At 43.6% G+C, this 12,666-nt stretch overlaps 1 protein-coding gene across 1 annotated transcript in view; it reads right to left on the bottom strand.

The window, feature by feature from the left end:
- LOC135542325 (protein phosphatase 1 regulatory inhibitor subunit 16B-like) overlaps positions 1–12,666 on the bottom strand; it is a 130,391-nt gene that overhangs the window by 74,526 nt on the left and 43,199 nt on the right. The window contains exon 2 of the mRNA XM_064969206.1: positions 9,820–10,237. Coding sequence (XP_064825278.1) covers positions 9,820–10,084 — 265 coding nt within the window. The 5' untranslated portion in view covers positions 10,085–10,237. The remainder of the gene's footprint in view (positions 1–9,819; positions 10,238–12,666) is intronic.

Here is a 12,666-nt window from a genome sequence, read left to right as displayed (position 1 = left end):
AAAGTTCATCAATTCCTGGTGTTGTGAAACTGAAAGTCGCAAGGAGGTAGTGACATGAGTGACAAGTCCAGATCCCAAAGGGCTTCCATCCAATGTAGTGACCCTCATGGGTTCACTTAGAGGTTCAGAGGGAACGCCATTCTCCTTCGCCCAGACACCATCCATGAAGTTACCTGCGGCTCCAGAGTCTACCAAGGCTTGAAGGTGAAGCTTGTGGTTGTCCCAGGAGAGGGTGACTGGAATGAGCAGACGGGAGTTGGACGGATTGGAGGAGGTTATGTTTCCCGTTACAGTTCCCCCGGTCTGTACCGGACAGAGCGTTTCCCTGGAGCCCGGGACACGTGGAACAGAAATGGCCCGGTTTGCCGCAATATAGACAGCGTCGCTCCTCATCCGGCGGTCTCTCTCAGCCTGGGAGATGCGTCCAATCTGCATGGGTTCCGATGGAGCCAGCGAGGATAAAGGTGGGGACTCGGAGCTGGGACTGATAGGGGCTAGAGGTTTACGGTTGAGTTCTCTCTCTCAGACGCTGGTCAATGCGTGAGGCCAACTGGATCAGGGACTCGAGATTGTCCGGTGGTTCCAGAGTGGCCAGTTCATCTTGGATAGTGTCGGAAAGGCCTTTCAGAAAGCACACCGTGAGCGCTCGTTGTTCCAGCCACTTGCTGCTGCCACCGCGGAACTGGATGGCATAGTCCGTCACGCTGCGCCAACCTTGGTGGAGAGTCAGGAGCTGTTTGGCTGAGTCAGAACCACTGCTTGGGCCTTGAAACACTCGTTTGAATTCCTCAGTAAAGGCAGAGTAGCTGGCACAGCAGGAACTATGGGCATCCCACACAGCAGTAGCCCAGGCCAGGGCTACTTGCAGGGTGATGATATAAGCGATCTTAGACCGGTCGGTGGGAAACGACGAGGGTTGTAGCTCAAAGGAGAGAGAACATTGGGTGAGAAACCCTTTACAAGCACTTGGATCACCTGAGAACCGTTGGGGAGGTGGAAGACGAGGTTCAGCCAGGGGGTTAACTGCCATGGGTACGTGAATCTGAGGTACTGGGACGGGAACTGTTGCCGGGGTAAGACGATCAGATATTTGCTTAATGGAAGTCAGCATCTCCGACAGAAGATGAGAATGTCTAGCCATTAAGGCCTCTTGCTGAACCAGGGCGGCATCTGTGGCGTTGGACAGTCTCCTGGTGGTGGGACAGCATGGCAAAAAGGTCCTGGGAACTGGCTGCCTCTGGGTTCATTTATGGCTCTGTGTTTCTGTCAGGACCCGGTTACGAACCTGGGTCTCCGGAGTGAGAAACAGTCACTTAACCAATTGAGCCACGAATAGTCAGCAGAACCCAGAAGATGAGGCAGACACAGCAGTACTTAAGACGGTGTATTTAATAAAGTAAAAAGGAGAAGTCCTTCAATACAAAAATGGTAAATCCAAAAGGTGGTAGGAATAGCACAAAAAAGCCTTAAGAGATACTCAAAAACAAAAACAGAATTCCACAAGAGCATCCACCGGAATCGACAAGAATACACAGAACACTAGGGCTGGGTGTAACATACAAACACAGAGCACAGAACTGAGGGAAACTAAGGGTTTAAATACAATCAGGGGAAACGAGGCACAGGTGCAAATAATAATGGGGAACAAGGGAAAAACATAAGGTCAAAAAGCACAATGGGGGTATCTAGTGACCAAAACCCGGAACAACCCTGGCCAAATCCTGACAATGGGTCTTTGTGGTTGAATCGGTGTTTGAAATTCACTGCTTGACTGGGGATACTTACAGATAATGGTATGTGTGGGGTAAAGAGATGAGGTAGTCATTCAAAAAAAAAAAAAAAAAAAAAAAAAAAAAAAACTTGTGACTTATACATTTTTACTCGTGAATTAATTTAGGCATGCCATAACCAAGGGGTTGAATGCTCATTGACTTAAGACATTTCAGCTTGACATTTTTTTTAATTTATAAAAAAAAAAAAAAATCCCAATGACATTAATGGGGTATTGTGTGTAGGCCAGTGACGAAAACCTCAATTTTAAACACATGCTCTAACAACAAAATGTGGTAAAAGTCAAGGGGTGTGAATACTTTCTGAAGGCACAGTATTTAATGATCTTGAAAATTACAAATTATTGAAGGGACAGGGTTAGGACACAGTAACTAAAGACATTTTAATAAAACCCTATCTGTTTTTGGATGCTTTTGCTGTTGGTAAATAAGAATGTTCTTTCAATTCTTAATTTGATAGGCATCAGCAAGCCAAAAACTCACTCAATTAGTCACTGGTCCCACTCTCTCTACTGGAGGTTTGTGTCCGTAAGCTACGGTGTTAGTTCGTTACAGCTCCAGTGATCATGTTAGTTCTTAGCGGCCTCTCAGTTCTTCTGCCCTGTTAATCTTGTGATGCCACGGACCATATTGTGATGATGCCTGTTGGTACCATGGGTGCCAGGGAAAGAGGGAATAGTAGTGCCAGTGTATGCCAGCTCTCGCCCGTTGGTAGCAGTGCCGTTCAGGAGCCCTCTCTCCTCACAAGCTCAGCCCTGTCTGACTGAACTAAAATGGCCTCAGGAATGTTAATTTGAATTGGAGAGGAAGAGTTCTCAGGAGACTGGACAGACTGTACTGCTTGGAGATACAGTACTGACAGGCCACAGACAGTACAGAGTGGACTGGAGTGCCCTGCTCAGAGCTGCAGTATTGACAGCCTACAGACACAAATGACTGACAATAGACAGTATAGGGTAGGCTACAAACACAGCTAGTACTGGGGGGTCTGGACTGGACAGAGTGTACTACTCAACCAACAACAAAAACGGTTAGCTACTCTTTCTGATACATAAAACGCAACACATTGATTATTGATCATTCTCCTCTACATACCAACCACAATAAAACACTGTCCCAGAATACAGTAACCTACACTGTGTAAAAGGTCTTCTGACCATTCCAAAATGTTGTCAATTACGTAACCTGGTTTTCCAATGCCACAGGGCAAGAGAATGTCAGTAAGGAAGTCAGGTCAACATACTATCATCATAATTGATGTTACAAATCTGTAGTCATTTTAGATTGAGATAGCAACAGGAAGGCTATGGCATGGCAAGGGAGGGACACGAATAAAAGATTGTTGATGGTTGTAGATTAGGTCTACCGCAAGTCGTGCTTGGACAAACTGTCAAGTCAAACTAGTGCAACTGTCAAGTCTTGACCCGGTTTAAATAGTGCAACTGTCAAGTCAGCGTGTGTGTACTGTATGTACGAGAGCAGAGAAGGCAGTTACTAGGTCTCAAAGGGCCTGTTGTCTACTCCTACTTCCTTATTAGTGACAGGAAGAGGTCCGCTAAAAGACACTTAGTTTCTACAGGAGGTAATAAGAGGGAGAGAAAAAGGGGAAAGCAGACCAATACTACAGTTCCACTTTTATTCTTATGCTCTTCGGGTGTGAATTAGGGTGGAGTTAAGCGCCAGTGTAACGGATGTGAAACAGCTAGCTTAGTTAGCTGTGTGCGCTAAATAGCGTTTCAATCGGTGACGTCACTTGCTCTGAGACCTTGAAGTAGTAGTTCCCCTTGCTCTGCAAGGGCCGTGGCTTTTGTGGAGCGATGGGTAACGACGCTTCGTGGGTGACTGTTGTTGATGTGTGCAGAGGGTCCCTGGTTTGCGCCCGGGTATGGGCGAGGGGACGGTTTAAAATTATACTGTTACACCAGCTCCTCTGAATTTTGCGTAAATAATTCAAAGGATGTCGATGGGAGACTTCTGATAAAATTCAGAGTCAAGTATGTAGATCTCAAATCAAAATCAAGGATGCAAACTGGTGAAGGCCCAAAAAAGATGACATTTTTTGTTGTTGCACTGAATCCCAGCTAACTTCGAAATGCACATTTCTAGTGACTTTTAGGCTGGGTTCCTTCTTGAAATTCAGGTTTCAACTGTGTACTAATTAATAACAAAAGAACATGATCTACATAATCAGTCTGTGTGTGTAAAATAAACCTAACTCACAGCTACAAATTTTAAGGAAAGCAATCCAACGTTATTTGTTGCCTAGACTTTATTGCAAATGATAATCAAGTACACAGAACAAACAATACATTAATATTGTTGTTAGCCATGACAGCCTTATAATAGAATGCTTGTGACCACACTAAATATTGCACTTAAAGTAGAAATTGTATAACAAACAGGCATTGTATTTTTGCTCTATTATAGTGGCTCGGATAATAAGGCCCAGCTCCAACTACACTTGATCCCTGAATCCACTTGTTTAACAAGCAACGCCTCATTTCCCCCTAATTCCCTCATTCTGAAAATTAACCACAGAGGGAAAACATTAGTTCATAGATAGCTAATTAACAAAAACTAACTAGTGAATATTTCACACAGATTGCCAGGTTCCAGAGAGCAACTAATGTTATAGCTTGAGGAACGGGAAGTCGTCGTATACCAGTTAATACTATACAGCTAATTGGTTCCTCGAGCTAACGTTACCTCATCTGACATTGTAAGGTTAGCTAGCTGTCCAACTTTGTTAACCAGCTAATATTCACACGATCAACTCAGTTATTTGATTCGCTAAGTTAGCTAATGTTGCTCAACATTTCTCTGGCTAGCTAACAGGCAATTCGATCCAGCTAGCAAGAAACTTAATGCTAACAATTCTTGTTCCACCACACGTGCTCCTTCACCTCAAACTTTCCAAATGCCAGTTGTTTTTCGGTTACAGCTCATAAATTACGCTTCATAACCACCGTCTCTAGGCTTCTCACCTACCTCTGTTGTCATACAGGGGGAAGCGCTGCTGTAACATACTGACCACACCGCTTGCGTTGCAAAATAAATGAACTCATACATGTTATTCAATCATTGCACCCACACTGCTCGCACGCGTCTGCGTAGCCAGGCGCTAAAATATAACTTGGTTCTATTTGTGATGCTTGACGCTCTGCAAGTCCCGCTTTTCCTATCTCCTCATGGTTTTTTGGAGCATATACCCACGTGGGTGATTGAAAGATGAACTGAGGTCCACACTCCAGTCCAGTTGGTGGTGGTAATGCACCTTAAAGTTTGTTACCAACCGCCATATAAAGTCCAAAGAAGTAGAAGAAGCCTGAAGGAGAAGAGATTACTAGAAACAAACTCAGTTTACCCTTGTATCTGTGGATTAATTGTCAGAATAGAGGACCTTGCCCATTTCAGGTAAAATAACAACCCAATGTTTATATCCCAGGACAAATTAGCTAGCAACAGCAAGCTAGCAAAAATTGCCATAAATGTTTGTTTTTTGACGTGTCCCTATGTTAATATAGTTGCTTCAGAGTTTGTGTTGGTATTTCAACCTGCGTGTCCTGATCGCGTCTGGTCTGGGTGGACAAAAATCAACATGCGCGACCCGGTCTCGTCAGCATGTAACTGGCAAACAGCTTTTCCACTCTTCATAGTCTTTCCAGAGCGCACGCTGATGCTGTAACACTCAAGATGGCTGTCTATTCAGTCACATGCTGCATTCTGTTATGTGCACGATTGGCCGAGCCCAGGCTCGAGCCTTGGATATGGCCAGTATTGCTCCAAATGTGCATGACTTGTTCGCTTTCAGCCAGTAGTGACCAAACGCAAACTTTTCTCATCAGATCTACACGAATCACGGAGGTTCCCTATGTTGGATTCAAAATGGTGAATTTCGTCAAGGTGGTGACTACAGTAACTTCCGAACTATAAGCCGCTACTTTTTTCCCACGCTTTGAACCTAGCGGCTTATACAATGACGCGGCTAATTTATGGATTTTTCCCGCTTTCACAAGATTCATGCCGCCAAAAAACTGAGCACCGTCACATAATGTGACCTAAATCGAGCGCGCTCAAACTTCATCATTCTGATTACGGTAGTCATTTTGTCATCCTCATCATGGCAAAGACACGGAGAAATGCATATGATGCAGCTTTCAAGTTGAAGGCGATCGATCTGGCTGTTGGAAAAGGAAATAGAGCTGCTGCACGGGAGCTTGGCCTTAATGAGTCGATGATAAGACGTTGGAAACAGCAGCGTGAGGAACTGACTCAGTGCAAAAAGACAACAAAAGCTTTGAGGGAAGAAAAGCAGATGGCCCGAACTAGAAAATGAGCTTGAAGACTGGGTCAACACACAGAGAGCAGACAGCCGAGGTGTTTCAACTGTGCAGATCCGACTGAAAGCCAAAACGATCGCCACCGAAATGAAGTTTGAGGATTTTAGAGATGGACCATCCTGGTGTCTAAGATTTATGAGACGTAAAGGCCTGTCCATCAGGGTACGGACGAGTCTGTGTCAGCAGCTCTGAGGCTATTCAACTCCGACACCGAAGGAGATGACTTCAGTGGTTTCAGTGCACAGGAGGAGGAAGATAGTGACCAATGACTTTCTTGGTAGGCTACTGTTTACTGCTATTTAAATATATATATATTACAAGCCGTGTTTCGTTAAAGCCTATTTATTTTTGTTACAAGCCGTGTTTTGTTTAAAAGCCTATTTTTTTTTTTACAAGTCGTGTTTCGTTTAAAGGCTGTGTAAAGTGAAACAAATTTAATGTACCGGTAGGCACCTGTGCCTTATAGACATGTGGCTTATTTATGTCCAAAATACATACATATTTTTTTTTATTCATTGGGTGCGGTTTAAATTCAGGTGCGCTTAATAGTCCAGAAATTACGGTAGTTTGCATCCCTGCAAAATACCTCCCAAAATGAGCTTTGCCTGTTTTCACATACTTCCCTTTAGCGGTCCTCCTCTGTTGTAATGTAATGATGGTGATACGAGAGACATGGCGAGCAGTGGTGGTGAACCAACCGAGCAAAATCACAGTGTCCAAATGGATCTGGGATCCAGAAGGTCTTTTTAAAACATCACTTAGAGGCTTTTTACACACTGCTAGTTAGATGTAAACAGAGCTGTGCTTAGTGCAGTGGGTGTTGACGTCGTCATGTGAGCTTGTGGATGCAGCAGAGGAGACCGGAACCACAGAGATGAGACAAAAAAAGTTAATAGCTAGCTGGAGATTTTCCTCCAAAATATCCATCTCAGGATTTTCAGGGCGATGTTAAAATGTGGATATACTGCATATTTGATAGCCACGTCTTTTTCATCTCCTGTCTAATTCCCATCAACATGTAGCCCTGTCACATTATGAGGCTGTAAAGAGACAAAAAAGCTAAATCAGTCCCTCCCAATATCATCACAGAACAGCCATCAGTCCCAGACACAGCAGGTTCAGAGCAATTTCGCAGCCTTCACGTAGTATCACTGGGAGTGAGACAAGGTCTCAGCTCTCGTGACGAGTGTAAATGGTGAACAGACAGGAAGCACCTCATCCGCAGCTTCAATAGGGACTGAGTTAGTACAACGTGTAACCTTGACAAGGATGGTTCTGGTCTGAACTGTAATGGACATAGGAAGCATCATGGCAACCCATGGATAAGCAGTGGAAAAGAGGAGAGTCCACACATACGTAAAAAGACTTGTGTTTTACTTCATTATATGAGAACACACACACACACCACAAACACAGTACTGTTATGTTCACATTAGTGAGTGTGACTGACTGACTGACTACTGGGTAAATGGGATGATGCTGTGGTTGTATCACCCACACACACAGAGATCATCCTTGCAGTACACTGAAAACCAAACATTAAGCCAAAGTTCAAACCATCATCAAAGCAATCTCATTACTGTAGCTAGGCTATGTGGCTACTGGCCAGGCCCTCTAGCTCTCTGCACTCTATAGCTAGGCTAAGCACTAAGTAGTCACCCTCAAGTCTCGTTTTTTTTCTGAGAAAGCAGCGTAAGTTATTACTCATTATAGGGGAATTTTTTAGACTTTATTAGCAACTTTACTCTCGCTTTCTCTCCTTCTCCCTGCCCCAGTCTGTCGATTCCTTTGCATTTTTCTCCCTCCCCCTCCGTCTTTCCTCCCTCTCCCCCATCTGCTCTTTTTACCTACAACCTTCTGCTTGCTCTCACTCTCCCTCCCTGTCACTGAGTAGCAGTTTAGGAGCAGAGCAGAGGGACAGCTCAGATTAAGAGAACCCGACAATCCTCAATTAGCCAGCTGCCACGTCACACACACTGTACGCGGTTTAGTCAACCAACACATACACACCATACACCTTTAAAAAAATAAGGCGTAATAAGGCGTCGCTGTACCATCAGTTCCCGAGTAAAGATTTGTTAACGTCATGCTTGCACCATTAATAAAAAGTGAAAACTTTCTAACCCAAACAGTTCAAAAGATCTGACCCATATCACCTGCCAAAGGTTGTTTGTTTCGTTACCACGGGTTGGGGGAGGCACATTTTACATTCATAAACCATGTCGCGGGCCGTTCTAAAACTACTTGCGGGCTGCATTTGTTTTACACCTTGTAACATTTCGGGTGACAGAAACAAAAGAAAATTGACCACTTATTCAGGAGCTCAATGATTACAGCAATGAATGAATGAGAAATGTCTTGCATGTTGTCACCACACACTTGACGCTCCTTAGAGACTGTGTACAATGTTTAATGCAATGCATCTCTATAGGATATATGTTTCTACATTATGTTAAAGCGGTACAAAATATTTTAAAAGGAACTTTCATTTCAATGACAGGTATTGCACCCACCGCAGTACTAGCACTGCAATACAACACACCACACACAACAGCTCAGCCCACAGGCAATCTGGATATGCTCAGAAGAAGTCCAGCTCAACTGTAATCACATTTAAAATGACATCGATGTGTAACTGTTGAGAGTTTGGTTATTGGTGCACAAGACTAGAAGGGAGACAATAAGTGGTGGCCTGGCAAGCAGCCCACTCACCTCAAGTTGTGGATTATAAACAACAAATCATAATGCTTTTAGTTCAGTTCTCTATTTCTGGAACACTGAAAAGTGTACTGTTTTAATCCGGAATAAAATAAGGCAGTAACATAACAAAATGTGAAAAAAGGGTAAGGGGTTCAAATACTTTGCAAAGGCACTGTATACAATCTAACAAAACATTCCAGAACAGAAATATCCCATGTGTTCCAATGTCTCTTACATTCTAAATGTATCACAGCTAGAACACTAATGTGACATATATATGTGTGACTGAAATCATTCATGCTAATTTGCAGCATACATGAGTAAAAAAAAACACAATTTTACTCCTCCACAGTCCGAATATAGAAAATGCCTCAGGCAGTTTTAATGCCAACCGAAGGTTGACAAAAAAAAAAATTCTCATTTGAAGATGCAGAAGGCAGTTATCATTTAATATAAAGCCACAGAAGATTGGATGAAACATACAACAGGTATGCTTCCATGTCACCATAGTTTATTGACTGAAAGGACAGAACAGCAGCACCAGCTTGGTAGAATCTGTAGTTACGCCTAAAAGGCAGACTCTGGTCAAATGTAGTGTACTATACAGGAAAAAATGGGTGCCATTTTGGATGAAATCGGTTAGTTACAGAAAGTAATCAACACTTTCTGAACAACTGGGCATTATTACTCATTAAATAAATAAAATGTAGCAGCATCATACCGGCTGGGTTTCATCTGTAGTTTAATAACGACATCTATTGAAATCTAATGATAGAGCCTGGTATGATTTGGTTAGAGTGGAATAAGCACTTTTTAGAGTTACTGTAGAGAGAAAAATACAATATAATACTAATACTGCTTTTTCCTATATCACCCCTTCAGGAAACATTAAATGGTTTTTCCTTGACCCTGTCTTTTTCATTACTGTTTGGGGTGCTCTGATGGTGAAATTATCTGTATGCGCGTGTGTGTATGTCCTTTCCTCCTACCTTCGTCAGGGTCGTTCCGTGCCGAGGCCTCTAATAGCGCCACATTAGCTGCAAACGATACATGTCGTTTGGCCTCCATGGCTGCGGCATGATTGGTGTTCCTCCTCTTGTCCGCCTTGCGCTTCTTGTTCTGCATCTCCTTCTCATAGACTGCCCATCTCTTCAGCTGCTGCGTGCGGCGCTTCTGGGCGGCCCTTAGTCGCTCCAGGCTAGGCACCTTATCCAGCTGCTGCAGTTCATTCAGAAGCTCCAGGTGGTTGGCCATGGTGGGGACAGGTGGGACCAGGGCTCAAAGGGGGGCCAGGAGTTGTAGACTGGTACTAGCGTGGGGGGCTGCACCTTCGGCTGTAGTAGCCAACTCCCATCATCATCATCATCATCATCCTTACCACCAGGACAGTTGTGACTAGACCACCCGCTGGGGAGACAGAGAGAGAGATAGATGACATTAGTACAAAAGAGAACACTTTCTTGGACTCCGTAACCCATGAACTTGGAACTAAGAGACTAAGAAAATACTTTTAACAGTATACAGTAGTACTCGTAGCTTAGTAAATGCCACAAATACTTCTCGATTCCTTGTTGTTTCAGCAGGCTTAATGCCCGACTTATCTTGTTTCCTTTGATTTGAGCGTCCTTCTCTCAACGGTAGTCTGTTACATCATACTGTAGTGCACACTCACTAGACAGTACCCACTCCCCCCCCTACTGGAGTACCCACCTCACTAGAGAGAGTACCCACCTCACTAGAGAGAGTACCCACCTCACTCTCTACTGTAGTACACACTCATCCCAGTCCCAAGACAGGCAGTCAACAACACTAGTTAATGGGTACAAAAATAGACACTACCTACATTATTTTTTTTCACCTTTATTTAACCAGGTAGGCTAGTTGAGAACAAGTTCTCATTTACAAACTGCGACCTGGCCAAGATAAAGCAAAGCAGTGTGAACAGACAGCAACACAGAGCTACACATGGAGTAAACAATAAACAAGTCAATAACACAGTAGAATTATTTATTTTTTTATAAAAAGAGTCTATATACATTGTGTGCAAAAGGCATGAGGAGGTAGGCAAATAATTACAATTTAGCAGATTAACACTGGAGTGATAAATTATCAGATGGTCATGTGCAGGTAGAGATACTGGTGTGCAAAAGAGCAGAAAAGTAAATAAATACAGTATGGGGATGAGGTAGGTAAATTGGGTGGGCTATTTACCAATGGACTATGTACAGCTGCAGTGATCGGTTAGCTGCTCAGATAGCAGATGTTTAAAGTTGGTGAGGGAGATAAGTCTCCAACTTCAACGATTTTTGCAATTCATTCCAGTCACAGGCAGCAGAGAACTGGAAGGAAAGGTGGCCAAATGAGGTGCTGGCTTTACGGATGATCAATGAGATAGACCTGCTGGAGCACGTGCTACGGGTGGGTGTTGCCATCGTGACCAGTGAACTGAGATAAGGCGGAGCTTTACCTAGCATGGACTTGTAGATGACCTGGAGCCAGTGGGTCTGGCGACGAATATGTAGCGAGGGCCAGCCGACTAGAGCATACAGGTCGCAGTGGTGGGTGCTATAAGGTGCTTTAGTAACAAAGCAGGTGGAACTGTGACAAACTGCATCCAATTTGCTGAGTAGAGTATGGGAAGCCATTTTGTAGATGACGTCGCCGAAGTCGAGGATCGGTAGGATAGTCCGTTTTACTAGGGTAAGTTTGGCGGCGTGAGTGAAGGAGGCTTTGTTGCGAAATAGAAAGCCGAATCCAGATTTGATTTTGGATTGCAGATGTTTGATATGAGTCTGGAAGGAGAGTTTACAGTCTAGCCAGACACCTAGGTACTTATAGATGTCCACATATTCTAGGTCGGAACCATCCAAGGTGGTGATGCTAGTGGGGCGTGCAGGTCCAGGCAGCGAACGGTTGAAAATCATGCATCTGGTTTTACTAGCGTTTAAGAGCAGTTGGAGGCCACGGAAGTAGTGTTGTATGGCATTGAAGCTCATCTGGAGGTTAGATAGCACAGTGTCCAAAGAAGGACCAGAAGTATACAGAATGGTGTCGTCTGCGTAGAGGTGGATCAAGGAAATCGCCCGCAGCAAGAGCAACATCATTGATATATACAGAGAAAAGAGTCTGCCTGAGAATTTAACCCTGTGGCACACCCATAGAGACTGCCTGAGGACCAGACAACATGCCCTCCGATTTGACACACTGAACTCTGTCTGCAAAGTAGTTGGAGAAACACTACTAGTGTTCAAACATTCAAAATCAACAATTCCTTCTTACTGTATTTAAAACAGTACCAAAACAAAATATCCAGAAAAAATGCAAATAAAATCTTTGGCAGGTTTTTACGCGAACATGTTTCCCAAAAAAAGAATGGGGTGTCAGCTATGACATGGCATCTTGAGTTTGAAAAGATCTGTTTTGGATATTGAATTACAGTATGTATGTAAAGTGAATTTACACCCGGTAACAAAATGACATCATGGGTCCCTGATCTGTACTTCAGAGAAATGCATAATTATGGATATGAATGTCATTCTCCTCATGTTTCACAAGTCTGGTAATCACAGCGTAGCACAGTTGAGTACAGTACAATACAGCAGAGTAGGGTAGAGTATAATTCAGTACAATATACCAGGTTATTAGAACTTGTGAAACATATGTCTATGATAGTTTTGAGATATGGTCCAGTTCGGTTAACGTCAAGTTTCAAATACTTTTCAACATCTATGGACGTCCGGTGCTCAGTGGGGTGAGGATGCGGGTTAAAGTAAATATAAAGTGAGGAGGCTCATGGGTAGGTGTCAGTAAGAGCTGGGCGAGGGGACATTAACTGG

This window comes from Oncorhynchus masou, chromosome 6 (genome assembly GCF_036934945.1).
Source record: "Oncorhynchus masou masou isolate Uvic2021 chromosome 6, UVic_Omas_1.1, whole genome shotgun sequence".
Lineage (NCBI taxonomy): Eukaryota > Metazoa > Chordata > Actinopteri > Salmoniformes > Salmonidae > Oncorhynchus > Oncorhynchus masou.
The sequence above is the reverse complement of the archived record's forward strand: the minus strand, read 5'-3'. Positions and strand labels throughout refer to the sequence as shown.